This window comes from Marmota flaviventris, chromosome 5 (assembly GCF_047511675.1).
Source record: "Marmota flaviventris isolate mMarFla1 chromosome 5, mMarFla1.hap1, whole genome shotgun sequence".
NCBI classification, from domain to species: Eukaryota; Metazoa; Chordata; class Mammalia; order Rodentia; family Sciuridae; genus Marmota; species Marmota flaviventris.
This window is the reverse complement of record NC_092502.1, coordinates 150,851,516-150,873,587: the sequence shown is the minus strand read 5'-3', so window position 1 is coordinate 150,873,587 and position 22,072 is coordinate 150,851,516. Positions and strand designations below refer to the sequence as shown.

At 37.7% G+C, this 22,072-nt stretch overlaps 1 protein-coding gene across 1 annotated transcript in view; it reads left to right on the top strand.

Moving 5' to 3' along the window:
- The window catches only part of Oxct1 (3-oxoacid CoA-transferase 1), a 134,150-nt gene that overhangs the window by 19,875 nt on the left and 92,203 nt on the right, over nt 1-22,072 (top strand). Inside the window, exons 4-7 of the mRNA XM_027936258.2 lie at nt 1,208-1,343; nt 5,482-5,631; nt 9,833-9,939; nt 12,451-12,511. Coding sequence (XP_027792059.2) covers nt 1,208-1,343; nt 5,482-5,631; nt 9,833-9,939; nt 12,451-12,511 — 454 coding nt within the window. The remainder of the gene's footprint in view (nt 1-1,207; nt 1,344-5,481; nt 5,632-9,832; nt 9,940-12,450; nt 12,512-22,072) is intronic.

Here is a 22,072-nt window from a genome sequence, read left to right as displayed (position 1 = left end):
GTATTCTTTGTTATCTTAGAAATGTTTCCTTCCTCTAGTTGATTAAAATATTTCTGATATTTTTAAGGGGAGAGGGATTAGGTGACTGAAAATGGAGAAATGTTTATTCAAGTTTAAATCTTTCTTGTCATAGTGATTTTGCTTGAAATTTTTGCTTTGAAAATGATGATAGAAATAAAGAAGAAATGCACAAACAGGAGGCCTTTACCTAATTAATTAAAAAAACAAATGCCAAACCACCTGCACCATGTCTAAGAATAAATTGAACTCCAACTTTAAAAAAATAGAGATATTAAACAAAAATATATGTGATTTAACAGATACAGGATTACTTTTGCTACCTATAATCTTTTCATTGTTTATTATTACTCTCCTAATGGGGGGGGTAAAGAATGTACAAGTATGTAAATGTTCTCGAACAAAATATCTATAAAACTGTAAAAATGTCCATAGCTATTTGTAACTTGGGTTCATATTTCAATGAGTATGTCTTTCTTTTATTTCTTAAATACAAGAATGGCCCTCTTTCCTTTTTTGCACAGAAGGAGGTTCTCCATCTAAATCTTTCTTTGGGGTCAGTATTTCACCACCCCAAAGCACAGAACAAAAACCAATTAACCTCTTTGCTTTGATTACAATCCAGGATCGTTTTGTGGTAAGGGAAAGAACAAAATATACAATAAAAGTAGAAGATTGATGTGGGTTTACATATTGGCTGTGTCTTTACTGCCTGAGATTTTGGAGAAAAAGTCACTTAAATCTTTTTTTTTTTTTTTTTGGTACCCAGGCCTAAACTCAGCCACACTTGACTACGCTGAAGATTGAACTTTGGCACTCGACCACTGAGCCACATCCCCAACCCTATTTTGTATTTTATTTAGAGACAGGGTCTCACTGAGCTGCTTAGCACCTTGTTTTGCTGAGCCTGGCTTTGAACTTGCAATCCTCCTGCCTCAGCCTCCTGAACCGCTGGGATTATAGCCATGGGCCGCTTTTGAGCTTTAGTTTCCTCAACTGTAAAATAAGACTAGCCACCCTGCATATTTCTTTGAGTGGCAGGGGATAGAGAAAATTTGGATGACATTCCTTAACAGAGGAGCATTTCCTTTTCTCCAAATAAATGAAATTCCATCTTTTTACAAAAATGTGATAACAGTGTTGTTTCAGATGTTCCTGTGATTTTAAGCTACCTTCGTTTTCCTTCTAGGGTTGATAACTTTGGCTTGGGTCTTTTACTTCGATCCAAGCAAATAAAACGCATGGTCTCTTCCTACGTAGGAGAAAATGCCGAATTTGAACGGCAGTTCTTATCTGGTGAATTAGAAGTGGAGCTGACACCTCAGGTGAGATTTCGCTGCTCTCCTTTCACAATGCTAGCTTGTTGAAAAGTGTACTCTGTCTCCTTAAAAGTTTCTTTGTACAAGACAGAGGATATGTTATTTTACCAAACCAAGGAATTGTGTTTATAAGTCAGATGTATTGATCACTAGAGGATGAGTATTTTATGCCACTGTATACGGAAGAGGGAGGTAGAAATACCTATGTTTCAGGGTAAATTCCAGGTTTGAAATGATAATGTCCCCTGTGCCAGAAGCAAGCAATAGGCCTTGCTGAAAGGTTCAAGTATTGTCCTATAGAAGTCATTTTCTAGGAATCACCGAGTTAGAATTTGTGAGTGATCAGGTCTTGCTGAGGCACAGGAGCAATGAAGCCCGAAGAGGGTGAAACTGATGACATCACCAAGTATGGAGATCAGAGCCCAGTCCCCTGGGGACTGATGGTATAATAAGAAGCAAGCATTTACCTCGGTTTATCTAGCAAGTGTCCACTTGTTTTCTGCCTCACCTCCTAATGCATTGAAGAATTTGTCATAAAGGGAGGCGGTCTTTTGAATCCATCTGGGTTAAGTGGGGTCTACAAGTTACCTGTGCTGGTCTTCCACCTGGACATGTTCTGCCTTCATCTCTGATGTGGAACCCACTGCTCTGCTTGAAAAGACTGTTACATCCAACTTCACCATGATGGTAATAATGTAATGTAGCAGAATATTAAAAAAATATTTTTCAGTAATTAAATCAGGTATATACTGGTCTAGAGAAAGCGTGAATGGAGGGCTGTTCTTTGTAAATGAGGTTTTACGCAATTGTAGGCACACCTGGTAACCCTATAGCATTGAACTCTATTTATCATAGCATTTCCCTACATTATTCTGTAAGGGTCCGGTGAAGCATTGGAGGAAGAGACCACCAAGAGACTGACTCATGCAATTGCAGAAGGGTATTTATTGAGATTCCAGCATGCTGGGGCTCTGTGCTCACTCAAGAAGGGAGAGCAGCCCAGAGCCCAGAGCAGAGGCTGAGCACTGCTTAAGTACACTTCTTGGGGAGGGCGGGGACTTTACATACATCACAGTCTCCTTTAACAAATCATCATACACCGCGGGAAAATCAAACAACAATTCCTAAACATGATTAGTTCATTCATTGGCGGGAACAGGTCGGGTGGGGGTGATTGGTTACTCCTAAGCAGGGTACACATTCAAACTGATTGGTTTAGGCCCTGAGATGCCTACGTGCAAGATCGCACAGGGCCCTAGGCTATTAATCAACTAAATGGCCAGTTGGGCGTTGTCTTAAACTGCCTCAGGAATTTCAGGTTCTGGGTGTAGCAGAGGAATTTAACAATACCTAGTCCTTCACTTTTTAACTCAGGCCTTGCAGCTTAGGAACTTTACAATGCCCGGTCTTTTACATTTTAACTCAGGCTTTGCAGTTTAGAAGCAGCTTAGAAACTTTACCCTTTCAATTCTTACTCAATTTCCATTTAAACTTTGTGAAAAGACAAAGAATGCTTTCCTAGTCTGTTTAGGCTGCTATAACCAAATAGCATCATCTAGGTGGCTTGAACACCAGAAGTTTATTTCTCATAGTTTGGGAGGCTGGAGGGTTCAAGATCAAGGTGCCAGTAAGTTCATCTTCTGGCGATGGCTCTCTTCCTGGCTTGTGATGGTTAACTTCTTTCTGAGTTCTCTCACAACAGGTGACAAGGTGAGGGGGCTAATAAGAGTATGAGCAAACTCACTGTGTCTCTTCTTATAAGGACGCTAGTCCTATAAGATCATTTATGACACTTTCAACCTTAATTATCTCCTTGTGGGCCCATTCTCTAAATATAGTCACTTTGGGAGGGTGAGGGCTTCAACTTAGGAATTTAAGAGGCTCTCAGTACAGTCTGTGGCATATTCTTCTCCTTTTTACATTATAGGATGAGATACTTTATTCTGTGGGTTGTGGAGTTATTTAAAATTAACCTTTGTTACCTTTTGTATCTTCTACATTATACCCTAGTTTGTCAGAGGACATGTCAGGGTTCTCTGGAGGAACAGAATCAGTAGGAAGTATGATAATAAAAAGAGGATTTATTAGATTGGCTTATGTGACCAGAAGCTGGATAGTCCACAATGGCCGTCTGCAGGCTGGAGAGCTAGAGGAACCAGTAGCTGCACAAACCAAGAGGCTGAAGCCTCAGAATAAGAGGGATCAATGGTACTGCCCTAGTCTGAGACTGAAGGCTTCTGGAAACTCCCTGGAGAATCACTGGCAGAGTCTGCTTCAGAAGAGTGAAGAAAAAACATCTGATATTCTCAGAGGATTGCAGCAGCAATCAAGAAGAATTGAGTTTGCATCTGATGTTGCTTCCTTGTTCTTCCAACTTTTATTCCATCCAAGCCCTCAACCTATTGGACGGTATTCCCTGTGCTTAGGAAGGAGATGTCTCCACTTCAGTTGGCTGTCCCACATTTCAGTCATTCCTACACACACCCTGATTGACACACCCAGAAGCCACTTAATCATTGGCGTCTCTTAATCCAATAGAGTTGACAATTCAAATTAACCATTACAGGTCATATAAAAGGGGAGGAACTTACTTAATATTTTTTCTTTTTTTTTTTTTTTTTTTTTAAGCTTGCATCCTATTTTGCAGCCCAAGAGCCCAAAGAGGAAGTGTTGATGAAGTGGTAGGGATTAGGACTCCTTTATGCAGTGAAGGTGGGAGCCTGGTGGTACCCTGCAGAGGGTCCGTCTGCAGAAATATTCTACTCTCAGGCTCTTACTCAATTGCACAGAGAAGTAGAGTATTCTGATAGAGTGTGTGTGTGTGTGTAATATATATATAAATATTTTGAAGTAAGGAATGTTTTTAAGGCTGTTTCAATAATTCTGTTTTTTGAATGTATTAACATAAACTGCAACACAAAGCAGAGTGGTCTCTGTCCATAGAAAGAATAGAGAACCAGTTATCAGGAAGATTTTCAGTTATGTTGCAAGTTCCTCCTTTCCCAGAATATCCCACCTACTTGAATGACCTGATCCCAATTGTTAGTCTCTTCTTTGAGTTAAATATTTAAAGACCTTAGCTACTGTAGAGAACAGTTCTAAAACTGGGTCAGTCTGAACAGACTGTCCCTAATAACTATATCAGTTCTTACTAATGATTAGCCCATGAGTTATCTAGTAAGGCATGATGTGGCAAGACCCCACCAGTAGGTTTTAGTGTTAGGGAGGGTGTCAGGAAATGTTCAGGACCAGTATAGATCTAGGGGAAATCTGGGTGGAAAGTTGGTTGTGGGTGAGAGACACCCAGGGAAACCAGGTATGAAATCACTGATACTAAGAAGAGGGAAGGATCAGCCATGGGAAAGATGACTAAAAGGAGACACAAAGAAACTTTGTTTGCAGCTATTTCTACTGTGAAACAAAGCTGGGAGTACTCTTGGCTTTTAAAAACCAATTGACCTGTTCTCTGTACCCTTTGCTTACCTTTGGATTTTTCTTAGATCATTTAGCAAATAAAATATTTATGAAAATGGTTTAAAATAAATATGAACACTTTACAGTGTTATTAATGATAGCACACAGTAAAACACAAAATTTAAAGATATTTTGGGAATGCATATAGCTAAAATTATATAATTTGGATGAAAATTGATTTAAAAAATATCAAAAGTAGGCATATGTAGAATGATGTCAGGAAACCAGTGGGAGGTCTGGAAGCTGATAGCACAACTAGACAAATAAGCAGTTACATTTTGTGGATTAATAATTTTGTGGGCTGGGGATGTGGCTTAAGTGGTAACGCGCTCGCCTGGCATGTGCAGGGCGCTGTGTTCGATCTTCAGCACCACATAAAAATAAAATAAAGATGTTGTGTCCACCGAAAACTAAAAAATAAATATTAAAAAATTCTCTCTCTCTCTAAAAAAAAAAATAATGTACTGGTTGTTGCCTACAGACAGGTATTTCTTTTACATGATCTTCTAGCCTTTGGGGTTACGGACATATGCACATCAAACTGTAGTGCTCTGTACTTCTTAGAATTGTAAGCTCTTCGAGAGTGGGAATATGTCTGTAAATGTTTCTGTGTCCCCAGACGATGCCTGCTTGGTGAACTTTTAACTGAGTGTTGCTTGTTCATTTGTAGGGCACACTTGCAGAGAGGATTCGTGCAGGTGGTGCTGGAGTTCCTGCGTTTTACACCAGCACAGGGTACGGGACCCTGGTTCAAGAAGGGGGAGCACCCATCAAATACAACAAAGATGGCAGCATCGCTATTGCCAGTAAGCCCAGGGAGGTAAGAAACAGCTCATCCAGACAGTGTACCTCTTTCCCCATGGCATTCTGGGTGGAATCACCGTGGAGAGAAAAAAACACTCACTTTCATCAGTGTATTTGTTGACATTTCCACCTAAACCTGGCTATCTGCCAGTAATTAAAATCACATAGATAAACTAGAATAAATATGAAGAAAAGAAGCTGTGATGGATATATACTGTACTACTCAAGATTAGTTGGCTGATATTATGGATGGTTTTAACAAATTTAGGAACATTTATGATTGCTGATTTTGCTATATGGAAAATGGAAAAGTTGTCTGATATGTATGAACCCATCCTGTGACTGAAGGTGCTAAAAAACAAGGGAAATCATAAGTTAGTCTGAAATCTTGAAAAGTGGAACACAGTTAAAATTATATGATGGAATTCATAGTTCATATTATCACCTTTATATTTTGTATGTTGAACACATGTGAACTTTTCATTTACTAAATCGATTGATTTAAAATACTGTGTACCTTTATAATAGTCTGTTTCAGTCACATAATAGGAAAGAGTAGACCTCTACATATAGGTATTTAAGTTACTCAGATCTGAGATAATTTTAAAAATTATACCGGTCAATGTTTCATAATTGTATTTTTTATGATCTTTTCATTCTTCTTTTCCAGATGGCTCAAGGGAATTAACCACTAGGGGGTGTTGCAGAAATGCTAAGATTATGCCTCTAGGGAAGTGAAAGTAGTCAGTGAAGTCATCTCTCACCACTTTTGTACATGTGGGGATGCTGGCTCTGCTCCTCCTTTTCTGGGGGACGGTAAAGGGTCATTGAACATGCCCCTCGCTCGTCAGTGTTTATTTCCAACCATGTCCTCCATCTGGAGTTTTGCCTTCCTTCTGAGAGTGACCTATATTGATTCAAAGCTTGTATTAAATAATTTTCATATTTAATTTTGCTTTTTCCTTTTGCTAACTAATCAGGTTTAAAACATTTCTTGATAAGGAAAAAAAAAGAGCCAAATTTTAAAAATGAAACTTAGTGGTATAAAAATAGTATAAAATTGCCCAGAAAAATTGAGTTAACACTTTGGTAGCTTGCTAGAAATTGTCGCATTAACTCACTCTGAGAAAATATGATAAACTAGAATCTTCCCTGAGTTTGTTTTTGCCTGGAGCCAGGTGCATGAATCTAGTAGTTTTGTCATTTTGACTGAACACTCCAGGTATATGACAGATTATTCTTTGAAGCAGTTCTTCTTATCTCTTTATTTTCCTGGCCTTTGGTTTTAAGTGAACTAATTCCTTAGGTTAAGGATGTTTATTGAGACCCTTGCCTTTGTGGGGCACTGATCTAAGCAGTGTGAAGAAATGGATGGTCTAGACCAGGTCCGCCTGCAGTGGAGACACTGACAGTGAATGAACAAACACATAACGGGTGCAGTAGGCTACATGGAGAAAAGCCAAGGAGGTCAAGGGCAAAGAGAATGATCAGCAGGGACACAGCATTCCAGATTGGGTGGTCAGGGAAAGCCTTTCTCAGGAGGGTAGTATTTGATGGAGACCTGAACAGGTAAGAGAATGAGTAAGGTGCTCAGAGGGTCATGGCTTTAGTCAGAGGAAAAAGTAAGCACTACATGGGATTGAGGCAGCCACAGGCTTGTCCTGTTTGGGGAACATCAGTTCATTGCGACTGGAGCAGAGAACATGAGGCAGAGAGGGGTAGGGATGCAAAGTGAAGAGAGGCAGGAGCCAGATCCACACAGAGCTTGGAGTTCACGGAGTGTGGAGAGAAGCCAGTGAGAGTTTTGGAAGGGTGGGAATGTGATGTGACCTTAATTGTTTGTTGTGAACATCACTGTGGCTCTTGGGTGGTGACTTTTATGGTTTTTGTTGTTGCTGTTTGTAGGGGACCAAGAACAAGAAGCAGTGAGAAAGCTTAGGGGGCTGTTATATGAATCCTGATGGGAGTGGAAGGTGGCTTAGATAAGTGCTAACAGTGGAGTGTGGGTGAAGTGGTTGGAATCAGGATAGAAGTTGATGGAGGAACCACAACAGGATTTACTGATGGGCTGGTTGTGAGCTTAAGAATGGGCAAGGCACGGGCTAATCAAAGAGCTCTCCAGGGACATGGTACATTTACGATGTCCAGGAGACTCAAGAGGAAGATGGGTTTCCGCTGAAGGAAGAGTTAGAGCCAGGATGGGAACTTTGGAAGCTTTGGCACATAGCATTTAAACTCTCAGGGCTAGAAGGATGGCTTGGGCTTGCATGTAAATAGAGAGCACTTTTCTGACAGTTAAAGGTCAGGAGGAGGAGTGGGAGGAGGAAAATAAAAAGGCAAGAATGATTAGTGTCTTAATAAATGAAGAGAAAACCAAGGACTGATTTGGAAGAAGAGGGACAGTTTGGGAAGGGAGAGGGAGCCGGGGATCCTCTGAGTCAAATAGTGTGATGAAGCTGGGTAATATGAGGACTGGAATTGACCAGTGGATTGGAGAAGTGGAAGTCATTGACAACCTTAAGGAGTGGTTTTTCTAGAATAGAGAGGATGAAAATCTGATTGGAGTGGATTCAAGAAAGAACCTAGATGAAGAGGTAGAGACTGACTATCACAGCTCTTTCAAGTGAGTATAATAACTAGCTTGAAAAAAATAGTTCTTTCCCCCTTTTAAAATTTTAGAGTGGCTAGCACTGAGCAATAGCTAGTTTGCAGACATCAGAAAGTTATATAATTGGAATATAAAAGTAAAGCCAACTTCTTGACATTGCCCTGCATTCGCAAATATTTACTCCAGTTTCCCTGTATGTAAAACACTCCAATGTCATTACTGGTGTTTATAGTGATGGTATTTGAAGTACATATACCATTTTTTAAAAAAGCTTTGTATATTGATAGGCAGCTTATACATTTCTTTTATGTAAATTCATATTAAAAAGATCTTAATTCATCAATGAGTTTCAAGGATCACTAATATTTTCTAGCAGGAAACTGGGATAATATCTTTAAAGAAGCTTTTCTTTAATAAAGGATTTCTGTTTTTAAACCATTGTTAAAAAGTAGATGTGCCAAATTCCTATTGAAGCCTTCTCTTAGCTGCACTGAGTCTATTTTTCCACTAGGGGGTGCAGTAGGAACAAGAATGAGGTGCTTCTGTGGCTCCATCCTGAGCAGAGATGGAGTGTGGCTGTGGTGTTTGGTTCCACTCTTCCTTTGTCTTAATTCCCAGAGACAAATCCCCAACAATAAGGGAACATAATGCTGAGGCAAAGATTCACCTTATTTTCTTCTCCACTCAACTCAAAGTAGAATCAAAGGGCAATAAACATACAAAAATCAGTAGCATTTCATGAGCTCTGTAATGACAGAAAGATGTAATAAGTTAAGATGTTATGTTTAATGTAGCAACAGAAACATGGTACACCTATGAATAAGCCTAAGAAAAATACATCCAGATTTTATGGAGAGAATGATAAAACTATTGAAGGAGGTAAATGAAAACTTCAAAAGAGACATATGTTATAACCATGGGTGGGAAAATGGGAATCTGTCAGTTCTCTTCAAACTCATTTACTAATTCTGTGTATCCCAATTAAAATCTCAACAGGTGATTGTAGATCACAGACTAATGAGGAGAGAGGACTGGATTTTTATAACTATTTTATGTTTCAAAACAATATGTAGGGGCTGGGACTGTAGCTCAAGGGTAGCGTGTCTGCCTTGCACAGGTGAGGCACTGGGTTCGATCCTCAGCACCACTTAAAAATAAATAAAGATATGGTGTCCATCCACAACTAAAAAAATATTAAAAAAAAAAAAACCAATACGTAGGCCATTTCATGTGTCCTAGATAGGTATTTTCTGGCACGGTGGGAAAGCGGAACTGTTTTTTTATGTTGCTTATGTAATCTGTACACACAAAAAATAAAAGGAGCATTAACATAGTTTATCCCTTAGACCTGAAGAACTTTCATTTCCTCAAATGCAGCAAACTTTCTCTTCACTGGGCCTTTGCACGTTCTGTATCCCAAACTCCCCTTGACCATTTTGATGAAGTCTTAGTTGCCTAACGCTACGTAAAAAGTCTCTGTTGAAATTCCTTTCCCTTTGGGAGACCCTCCCTCACTAGGCTAGTATCCTTCTTGTCTGCCTCTGTCAGAGAACATACCACAAACAAGACACATGCAAACACCTGATCTTGCCCTCTTTGTCTCCTGCAGGTGAGAGAGTTTAATGGTCAGCACTTTATTTTGGAAGAAGCAATTACAGGGGATTTTGCTTTGGTGAAAGCCTGGAAAGCAGATCGAGCAGGAAATGTGATTTTCAGGTATTGTGATGGTTTAAAAAATTATTAACATAATACATGTCAGCACCTCTACGTTTCCTGAAATGACTGCAAAAAAGGTATCACAGTGAGTTTTCCATTTAAACATTTCTTTTAAAAATGACTTATGATCATACACACCCAGGTGTACGTGTACGTGTATGTGCATGCAGGGCTACTGCCATGCAGTCTTGCTGGTGCACTGCACCTGTGAGAGTCTGTTCTGATTACCTATGTCTGTGTTGCACTGCTCATAAATTAAATATTTGGATCTATGTTCCCTTGTATGTAATCACAAGCAATTATTATTCCCTATGTATTATAGTTGTCAAAACTAGTTATTTTTGTAGAAAACATGATGAGCACACAATTTTAATTTTGATACTGTTATTTGTGTACATTATCTTGTAATGTTAAAATTCCTTTGCTCCTCTGGAAAGATATTGCTACTAATAATTTAGGTCAGTTCTTTTCCAGCCCTATTGGTGTCTCCCAGAAAATGTTTATAATGATTCTATCTGAAAAGTTGATTATCTTTAATAATGCTGAACTTTCATTCTTATTATCTGCATAGCCACAGGCTTACTAGATTTTAGCATCTTGATTACCCTAAGCATACTGAATTCTGAGTATTTAGTGTCTTAGATTTATAGACTGTGTAGTTGTGTTTTGACAGTTGTGCCACCTTTGACTATACATGAGTTTTTCAAAATGTGTGCTCTTGAAGACAACACCTATTAGGTTACAGAATAATTTTCCTATAATATTGCCATTTGTTGCTTTTAATTAACATTTTTTTTAATACTTAGCATATACAGCTTTGTTGCTATCATAGTTAAATTCTTAGTGGTACTTTCCTGTTTTCCTTTTTTTCCCCTAAATAATATATGTGATATTAACACTCTGATTTCCTGAATTGAGTCAGTTTTTGAAAATGTGACTACTTCTGGCAATTACAAGAGACATTTTACATGATCTCTACTTTGACATGTTGGCATATTGTTTGCGAACCCTGTTGCTTTTTAAAAATGGTTAATGAAATTGTATAGTAGCAAATAGAAATGAGCTATCTTAAATATTCCCAGGAGTTTGTGCTGTGCTCTATTGCCTGGCTCAAAAGGCTGCACAAGGGCTATTCTAAGCCTTGACTTACTCTTACTCTATTGAACTTTGGTATAAATTGAAAGCTTGCCGTCACTAATGGTCAAGTGACTTAGACTCTTAAGATACTTAGTGGGGCAACTGGTCCAGAGGCCTGCTTAAGCCATTGCTCAAATGGAAAGTGGTGGCCCTAAAAAAGTGAATAAAACATGGCTGTGACTGATTTTGTTCCACCATAGAGTGCCTATTGATGCATATTCCCAGAAACAAAAATATATGTTAATATTTATGGTCAGAGGAAGTATAACAATTGAGGAATGTGGGAAGCAAAGTTGATACCTTTTTGAATTTTTTATACATCATGTGATGTGGGTATTATACTTCCAAAAATTTCATCAGAAAATAATGTTGATTCTCCATCTGGGTACAGTGGCATATGCCTGTAATCCCAGCGACTCAGGAAGCAGGAGGATTGAAAGTTTGAGGCCAGTCTCAGCAGTTAAGCAAAGCCCCTCAGCAACTTAACAATACTCTGCCATAAATAAAAAATAAAATAAAAAAATAAAAAATAAGAAGGTGCTCAGAGGTAGAGCAAAACAAAAACGAAACAAGAAAACAGCAACAACAATAACAAAAAATACCTCACAAGCAAAAGGAAGAAAGAAAAAAGGAAAAGCTTTCTCCAGAACCTTTATAGGTGACGTACAAATTCCCAGAGACTGTTTCATTTAATTTCTGTAATAGGTTTTTCTTTAATAGAGAATGAAAATACTATATCTTTTCATATGAAGTACTCACTGATTTTCCTTTCTTAATGTTTTATTTATTTATTTTTATGTGGTGCTGAGGATTGAACCCAGTACCTTGCGTGTGCTAGGTGAGCGCTCTACCACTGAGCCATAACCCCAGCCCTTCCTTTCTTAATATTTTAATGACAGCAGATTGTTTAGTGAAATACTTAACTATATAAGCAAAGTAGCATTCCTATTAAAAGATTAATGGATTTGTTTCAAATAGAGCAGATTAAAATCCATTTTATTTTTTATATATAAGCTGTATGTTGAATGCAAAAAATAATCCCTTAAAATAAACTGTGTAAATTGAATGAAGTGGCCATTATATTGTTAAAATTAATAAAATTAGGGCTGGGGTTGTGGCTCAGTGGTAGAGCGCTTGCCTAGCATGTGTGAGGCACTGGGTTTGATTCTCAGCACCACATATAAACAAATAAATAAATAAAGGTCCACCATAAGAAATAAAAAAATTTTAAAATTAACAAAATTTTATTAGTGGAACATATGATACATTCTTGAAGAAGAGTTATAAATTCTTTTTAATCTACAACATTTTAAAATTGAAAGATGTTTCTTGTTTTTGGTCTTCTTTTTTCACTTTCTTATTTCTCGAATGCAGGAAAAGTGCGAGGAATTTCAACCTGCCGATGTGCAAAGCTGCAGACACCACAGTGGTGGAGGTAAGAGAAGAGGTCATTTCTGAATTCCTCATATCAGTTTTTTAACTTGATGTTTATGTATTAGTTCAAGAAGAAGCCAACAGTCTGTCTGTTCTCTGGAGGACAAACAACGGCAGCCTTTTGGTTTTGGATATGGAGGGATTCTGTTTAAATATAGAATAGTTGGTGTTGTGGCAGACAGATCTCTAGTCAGTTTTCTGGGCACTAGGATGCTCTCTTTTAGAATCTAACCATTGAGCAACTTATAAAAGTCTTTTGGTCCTTGAATAAAATAAGTAAACATTTCAAGATAATTTTTTTTGTTACCATCTGAGAAATATGTCAATTGATTTTGTCATCGGGCAGACATCATAGAATATACTTACACAAACTAAGGTACTGTGATATCACTAGGTCATATATTCTTATGGGACCCTCTTATCATATATGCAGTCAGCTGTTGACCAAAATATTATTTGGTACATGTCTGTTTATAGTATTCTAGGAAAATAGTGAATTATATCAGAAGTTTATTCTCTTTCTGAAGTGAATGCTATGAGTTCTTCTTCTCTGATTATTTTTGTAGTGCTAGGGAATCCAGGGCCTGACACATGCTAGGCAAGTATCATTTCATTGAATTACATCCCCATCCCTGATGCTGTGAATTCTTTAAAGGCAGGAGGGTAGTACAGATATTTGCTTTGATGGGTTTCCATTTGGAGCAGTTGGATTCAGGAGTCACTGACCGACTCCTTTGGATGCCCAGGGTTTGGGAGTGGTGTTAACAATTACAGAGCCTTCCCAGAGTTAAGGCTCTAAAATAGGTGCTTTTACCAAAACCCTATCATTTTGGTTGTACATATTTGAACTCCAATGGAAACTTCAAAATGATTCTTCAGTTGCGTCTTTGATAATAAACTTGGAAACAAATGTTTATGGAAGTTTGAGATAGCTTTCCCTTGGAAGGACCTTACAGAAGACCACTTTGGGATCTGAGAAAAGAGACTACATGTTCCTGGTGTTTTTTTTTATGATGGTGGTGGTATTTGTGGCATCTTTTGAGTTACCCATAATGTTGGTCAAGATGGTGTTTCATGAGGGCAGTTCAGTGGTATTTTTGAAACAATTAAACCTTTTAAAATCTTTTCCTCTCTTGGAAAGTGAAGTGCTTTACTTGTAGTGCTAGGGGATGTGGTATTTTCAACCTGGGTTTGGTGATTTCTTTTGCAATGATTTTAGTGTATTTTCTGCAATGAAATGGATAATGGGGTTTACCCTGTATGTGTAATCTGTTTCTTATTTATTGAATTGTCGTATTAACCTGTCTGTGGCACATACCTGCAGCATTACTGAAGAAAGGTCTATTATATAGGTTCAAATAATCGATAGCTTATCACTCTATTGATTTTATGTACTTCTGTAAAACCAGAAGTGGACATTTCTTTTCTGAGTGTGAAGGGGCATTATGCATTATCCTGGGTAAAGTTATATTAGGATTTTTTCCTATTATAATCTGTTTTTTTTTCAACCATTCTTATTTCTTACAAGAGAAAAAAGAAAAAGATATTCTAGTGTCCAAGAGTCACTGAAGGTATTAGAAAAAAGAGACTAGACTCTCTTTTGTCATAAGGGGAGAAAAAATTCTTTAACTGAGCCTGCAAGTATAATAAAGGCTACTGTTTTGGTCAGCGTTTTCGCTGCTGTGACTAAAGAACCTGACCAGCACAATTATAAAAGAGGCAGAGTTTATTTGAGGGCTCACAGTTTCAGAGGTCTTAGTCCATAGAAGGCCGGCTCCAGTCCTCAGGCTTGAGGTGAGGCAGAACATCATGGCAGAGTGTGTGGCAGAGGGAAGCAGCTCTATCATGATGATCAAGAAGCAGAGAGAGAAACTCCACTCTCTACTTACAAATATATACCCAAAGCCACATCCCAATTCCCACTCCCTCCAACCACACTCTACCATTTCAGTTAATCCTGTCACTGATTAGGCCAAGGCTATCACTGATTAGCCAAGACTATCTCCTCTAGACTTTCTTGCATTGTCACATGTGAACTTTTGGGGGACACCTCACATCCAAACCATAACAGCTACCCTCCCCCTGTTTTCTGGAATAGAAATCTCTGATCTATCACAGCACTGTATCCTGGTGGGCCCAGACCCACATTAGGATCCTTTTTGATACAGCTACACCCAACTGACTGTGCTGTCCAATATCGTAGCCACTAGCCACCTGTGGCTTTTAAAATTTAAATTCATCAAAATTAAATACAATACAGAGTCTGTTACTCAGTCATAAGTAGTCTCAGTTCTAGACTCACTAAGCTGGGTGTGGCTAGTGACGACTTTGTTGATCAGCATAGATACAGAACATTATCATCACTGCAGAAAGGTACATTGGACAGAGCTAGATTTGAAGAATCAGTGTGAAATCCATATTTCTAGTTTAGGAACTTTTAGCAAAACCATTATTTGGGCAAAAGATTATTGTAAGTCCACCTTTTCTGCATGCTCATGGTAGAGGGGGAAATGTGCACTCAAAAGTGGAAAATAATTTGGATTTGGGTATACCCTAGATTGGTGTTTTCTGGTGCAAAAACTCTGTTTTGACTTTGTGTCTTCTGTACTGTTTGGAGTCTAGTGAGTACCTGGGCTTCTGCTCCCTTATCTGTGCAGTGCTGTGTGCATTCCGTTGCCTGCACTGGCTTCCAGGTGTTTATGATCCTTCTCTTGTAGGCATGTTCTGCTCCATCTTACAGTGGTGCTAGTGGGATGGATGATTATGATCTGGTTTGAAGTATAGTATTTAAAAGGAATCTTGAGAAAGCATAACCTCTGTATTCTTCTAGATGCTAAATGTTAATGATGATAGCTGCCATTAATCAAGAACTTATTGGGCTGGGGATGTGGCTCAAGTGGTAGCGCGCAAGCCTAGCATGCGTGAGGCACTGGGTTCTATTCTTAGCACCACATAAAAATAAAATAAAGATATTGGGTCCACCTAAAACTGAAAAATAAATATTTTTTTTTTAAAAAGAAATTATTATGAATTAGTTACTACTGATTCTCTGTGTATATTATTATTTGCGTGACAGTCCTGTATGAACCATAATTATCTTTATCTTAAACATGAGGACATTAAAGTACAGAGAGGTTAAGTTGAATACCTGATGTCATACAGTAGGTGGAACCAGGGTAGAACTCATTTTCTATTATGTTATGAAATATTTCAAATCATTATAAATTAATGGGGTTTTCAATTTTTGAAAGATATTGAACTTCCAGGGGTGTAGTGCATTTCATTGTTATTAGAATTGAGCAGAAATTAGCAGATAGGGAGATTTTTGTTGTTGTTCAACCTACTCCTCTATCCCCAGCCTTTCTTGCCAGTTATCATGACTATGGTCTTTTTCCCACTGGTACCACCTACCTTGGAGAGGCTTTGAGGAAATCATTATCCTGTGATCATAGCTCTATGGATTCATTTAGTCTCTCTCTTGGACTCTGTTTATTCTATTGAGTGGCCTTTCGCAACTTTTCTTGTATGCCCTAAACATGGTGGTTGAATGTCTTTTCTAGTACTGTAGTATCTTAAGTAGTGAAATAGTGGGAATGGTCACAGTGACGGCTGTACCTTTTAGATAAAACCTTTTTTTTTTTGCATTACTGGGAATTGAACTCAGGGCCTTGTGCATGTCAGGCAAACTCTCAACTATTAGGTACATCCCCTCTACCCCCAAAACTTTTTTTTTTTTAATTTTATTTTGAGACAGGGTCTCACAAAATTGTACAGGCTGGCTTTAAACTTGCAATCTTCCTGCCTCAGCCTCCTGAGTCACTGGTAACTGGTACTGTCGGCATGCACACTACATTTGGCCAGAAGACCTTTTTTTTTTTTTTCCAGAGAACACTTTGCTCCTCTCCTTTCTGTTACAGATGAGGAAATGGATATGGAGGAATTTTTATAGCTGCATCTGGTTTACAGCCTGTCTCTGGAAGCTCCATACGGCTGCATCTTTTCAGTGTTTTTCCCTGTTTACTTGAGTTCTAATTTGAGTTTTGAGGAAGAGAGAACTATAAATATCTAAAATATAAATGATGACTCCCTTAAATATCTTATAATTCTTTGGGACTTAGAAGCAGCCATGGCAAAGGAACATTCAATACAACTCTTGCTTTTTAATTTTTTTTCTCATTCATTTTCTAATTATATAGTAATTAATATCCATGTGTTTTATGACAAGAAATAAGCCAATATGTTTATCTTGAATGAAAAAGAAAATTAAATCTGCTTTCCATAGCAATTGTTTCTAGTTTCTATAAGTGGGGGAACATTACTTCCTTTTGGAAAAGTTGTCTCTTTCTGATGTGTTCTAAGCAAACATACATTGTGTAAAAAAAAAAAAAAAAACAAGGTCATTACCGATAATGTCTGTGTTTAGCAAAATAAATGTGAATATTACACTAGTCTTTCTCCAGGCCTGCGGCAGATTATATGCTTTTTCAAAGTTGTGGTGTAGTCCTCTTACGGAACTGGGTGGTTACTTAGGAAAAATAGTGGGTGCACATATTGACACTCATGCCAGAAAGAGGTTTCTCTTTTTAGCCCAGACTGTATTATTTCTGGACCTCTCTCTCTTGGAGTGGGTGAAGTCTTCCCTAATAAACTTCATGAGTTTAAGAAAGAGCAAAACCAGCCAAGAATGGCTCCTGGGTGTTGTATTACATGCGCATAATGAGAGCAGCAAGGACTGCTGTGAAGGGAACTCTTGTGGCTCTTCTCAGAAGGAGACTTGTTAACCTCTCAGCTCCCTGCGAGCCCCTCCTCCAGTCTCCTCTGTGTACAGCCCACCATCCTGGATTTCTCTGGCAAATGGCTTGTTTCTATGTTTTTTTTTTCTAATTTTTATTTTTTTTTTATTTTTTAGGAGCTTATAATAGAAAACCTAGGAGGAGGGCCAGGAGTGCTTCACTCAGGAGACTGTTTGTTGATGCTTTGTCTCCTGGAAGCAGCCTGGCATGCACGTGCTGTCAGAAAGGGTCCTCTGACTCAGCCACTGAAGGCTGCCTGCGACTGAAATAACCTAGCCAGGCTTGTGCCATGGCTGGTGTCATGAGACAGCAAAGATTTACACAAAATCCCTTCACCTATTTTAGTTACTTTCAGCATTTAGTTAAAAGGGGTATATATAGTACTATATTAATATATAGTACTTATATTATGGAATATTGACCTAAATGCCTACTTGTTTACATTCCATGATGTTTGATGCACACAGATCTTGTAGACATGTAGCCTGAGTGGTTTATGATGCATAATAAGTTGAGCATCTACGAACCCACCTAATTTATGTAAGAATTAGAGTCTATATCCTCTCCAGAGATAATTACCATCAGGAATATTATATTTGTCAGTTTCTTGTTTTTTTTTTTTAAAGCTAATCCTGGGTCATAAAGTATAGGCACATGGAAAATTATTTTGCAAAATGATATCCTAAGAGTTTTTGATAAATTTCTAAGAGCCAAGCATAGAAGTATGCTCTGTACCAGAGCCTGCCTGGCGCATTCTATCTCTAGTTAGGAGATTAACTTGAGGAAGAGATTAGGGGACATTTGCCATTCCACCAGGTGGGCGCGTTGTTTCTTTTGATTAGCAAGTGAGGAAAGGTGAAAAGTGCAGTGTAAATGATATTACAAAGTTTGGTTTCGTATGTTTGCTTTGGAGGTTTATGTAACTGTAAAGAGCAGAATGTCATGAACCCTCCTGAACCCAACACCCCGCTCCTGTGACATTAACCTGTGGTCACTCCTGCCTCATCTGCATCTTCTTCTCATCATCTTCTCTCTGAACTCTTATTATCTTGAAACAAGAACCAGATCAGTGTGCAGTGCACTGATACTTGGAAATTCTGTCATGCCAGGCATTTTTCTAGGATGTGGAGATACAGCAGTGAACAAAGCTGAGAAAAATCCCTGCCTTCATGGAGCTTTCACTCTGATGGTCCAGATAGACAAAAGGTTGAATAAATAAGCAAAATACTTAACATTTTTCATATTGTTAAATGGTAAGGAGAAAGAAAAGAGCACATGGGAAGGAACACAAAAGGTCAGGGAAGGAAGGTTAACATTTAGACAGGGAGGTCAATAAAAAGCTTGGATAAGGTGACTTTTCAGGAAAGAATTTAAGATAGTAAGGAAGCTATATTTTCAGCGGCCTGGGGGAAGTTTGGAATGGGGGTGCAGAAGGACTAGCAGGCACAGAGACCTGAGCATTCCAAAGGGGAGCATTCCTAGTGGGTGTGCAGAATAGCGTGATATGTTCTGTTTTCTTTAAGACAAAGGGACATGCTCCAGAATCCTACAGGAGAGTTGATTTCCTTGAGAGTAATGCTAGTATCTCCTTCAAGGCTATGTGAAATGTGATTTTTATTCTTAACGCATTTTACAATATTTTCCAAGAAATGGTTAGTTCTTGGTATGGTTTGAATGTGGTTTATTCCTCCAGAGATTCATGCGCTGAAAGTTTGGCTCCCAGTGTGGTGGGATCTTTAAAAATTGGGGTCTAATGGAAGGTGGTTAGGTAATGGGGTCAATGCTCTTGGAAGGGATTAATGCTGGTTTCTCAGAGTGGGTTCTTAGAGTGAGTTGTTATGATACATGGTCAATTCATGCATATGACCTCTTGTGCATGACTGTTTCCCTTCCTGCTTTTCCACCGTGGTGTGACGCAGCCATGGGGGCTCTTACCAGAGGCAGAACAGATGGGGCTGCCTGATCATAGATGTTCAGCTCTAAAACTGTAAGCTAAATAAACTTCTTAAGGTACCCACCTTTAGGTATTTTGTTTTTCCAATAGAAAATAGACTAATGCTTAAATCTGATGTCAAAACTGAGGTGAGCAGAGAAATGTGATTTTTGAGCTTTTGATTAGAGCTTCCTGACTCTTGGTCTCTCTTTGGAGAACTTTCATTGATAACACCACATGCATTGTCTTGGCAGAAGTGATCAAATTGACTTAGTGAGGCCCAAAGCATCTTAGCAAGACCCTGTCTCTAAATAAAAAAAAAATTGTGTGTTTTTTTTTTTTTTTTTTTTAAAGGGCTGGGGATGTGGCTCAGCAGTTAAGTGCCCCTGGATTCAATCCCTGTTAACAAAAAAAAAAAAAAAAAAAAAATCAAATTGTTTTCACTTTACAATATAATAGAATATGGGAACACAGGGTGGATTTTAACCAATGGACTTAATCACTTCATTGGATCCTGTGAATATTTAATCTCCACCAAGCAGGCCAATTAATGTATCAGTATTTTAGAGATTTGGCTATCTTGCTTCCTGCTTTAGAGAAAATGAAAATGCCTAAGGGATAAACAATTCCTTTCCACTTAAATTTCTTTTATTCTTAATCTTTAGATTGCTAATGCCTTGATTTACAATTTCAAAAACAGCAAAATTCAAATTGTTTTCAAGAGACAGTAAAAAGGAAAAATAATGGTATAACTCAGGGAAAAAAAAAAAAATAATAAGGCTTCCATTCACCTAAGCCAATTACTTCTAACCATGCTGAGAAACTTCATTAGACCTAGTCTCAAACAATTACCTCTTACATAGGCAACTACTACGCCCGCCTGTGTGGAATTCATTCACACACATATATGATTGACATGTAGAGACACGATCTTTATGAAAACTTGACTGAAATGTCAAATTTGACATTCACTGTGTGAAACTTAATAGGTTAAATGCCCTTCACTGTACTTTAGTATTAAACTGGCAAACCTTTCTACTTCAGTTAATTGGCTAAAGGCCAGAAAGAAATAGTTTATGCCAATCTTCTTGAGTTCACCAACACAGTCCACTTGTGTCAAACAGTCAACACAAGTTCTTACACAGAAAAGGAAAAAAAAAACAAAAAGAAGAAGAAGACGAAGAAGAGAATGAGCTGTCCATTATAACATAAAAAGAAGGAATGCGTCTTCCACTCTTGCCATGGGCCTTGAGATCCCTCAATCCTAAGGCAGAATACTGTCGCCTTCCCCAGGGTTAACTTCTGGGATAGATACGGTGAGTTATTGATATCTTTCTTATGGATTGCTTTTTAGACCTGTTAAATGATATGATATCTTTAATTTACATTTATTTTCTTGACAGTTTTCAGTTATAAGGTTTTATGCATGCATTTGGGTTTCATTTTTTGTATTGATTACTAAACTACTTCAAAAGGGATCTCTGTAAATTCTATGCTGCAGATTTAGCCAGGTATAGAATGCCTTGATAGAAAACATGCTAATTTTCTAACATAGTTATGTTAAATGAACTGATTGGTTCTACTTGTTTCAAAGTATTGAAAGACCATTCATTCCCTTGAATTTTCATGAAATGTGAGATTGGTTTGAAAAATATTTGGATGCTAATGAAGATATATTTGATGATGACATTGTAGTTTAGCAACTTGGTAAAACAACCTTCTCAATAACAGAATTAGTATTATGCTAATAAATGGAAAAATATGGACTTGGTGAATATGGACGGTTGTGTACTTAACTGCATTTTTATTTTTTGGTGTACTCTTGTAGATTACTAAAATAATTCTTAGCCTAATGACCATTTATATCCAGAAGAAGAGCAGAATAGAAATACAGTTCATTGATGATAAAAATACATTAAACAAAGTGCTAATCTTGACATTTTATTTCTTGTTGCTTGGTAACAATGCAGCAACTTCGTGAGAGAGTCCCATTATTTCAGGTACAATGGACTTCATTGCATTGTGGGGTAGAAACACCAATTACAGCAAGTCATTTGTATGCCATTATCCTCACAAAATTTTGGTGCTATTTCTTATTGTTAGTGCAGGGATCCTGAAAGAAAAAGTCATTTTTAATAATATATCCTTCTTTTTTTTTTGACAGATTGGCGAATTTTAAAAAGCTATTTTTGGCTTTTTGACTTTCCATCTATTTATAATTTTTGAAGCTTCACAAGATTGTGTTTTAGCAACCTGCACTACATAAATCTACCTTTTAAATATCATTATAAATATGTACATTAAAAGTGATGCTACATTAGTTCTTGCTGAGCATCTTTTATGCTTGACCATGTAGAAAAGGAGAAAAAAATATTGAGACATAATTTTTGGCCTTATGAAAAATAGGGAATAGTCCTTTTCTTTTTTTTTAAAAAAAATTGTAGTTGTAGATGAACAGAATGCCTTTATTTTACTTGTTTATTTTTATGTGGTGCTGAGGATCAAACCCAGTGCCTCATGCATACTTGGCAAGTGCTCTACCACTGAGCTACAGCCCTAGCCCTTCCTTTTCTTTCTCTATTGTATAGTGTTCCTAATTTTATTGGAGTGTGATGGTTTTAAGTGAAAGACTAACTCATGTTGTATTAACTATTTTTTTTCTATTATTAGTTCGTAATTGTCATTATTTACAATAAAGGTTGCATAATTTGTGGCCTTTGTACTACCTAAGAGCTCAAAATGTTTTTATGTTTTTAAAAGTTGTTAAAAAAATAAAAAGGAAAGTGTGTGACTGTGTATAGCTGGCAAAGCCTAAAATATTAACCAGCCCTTTACA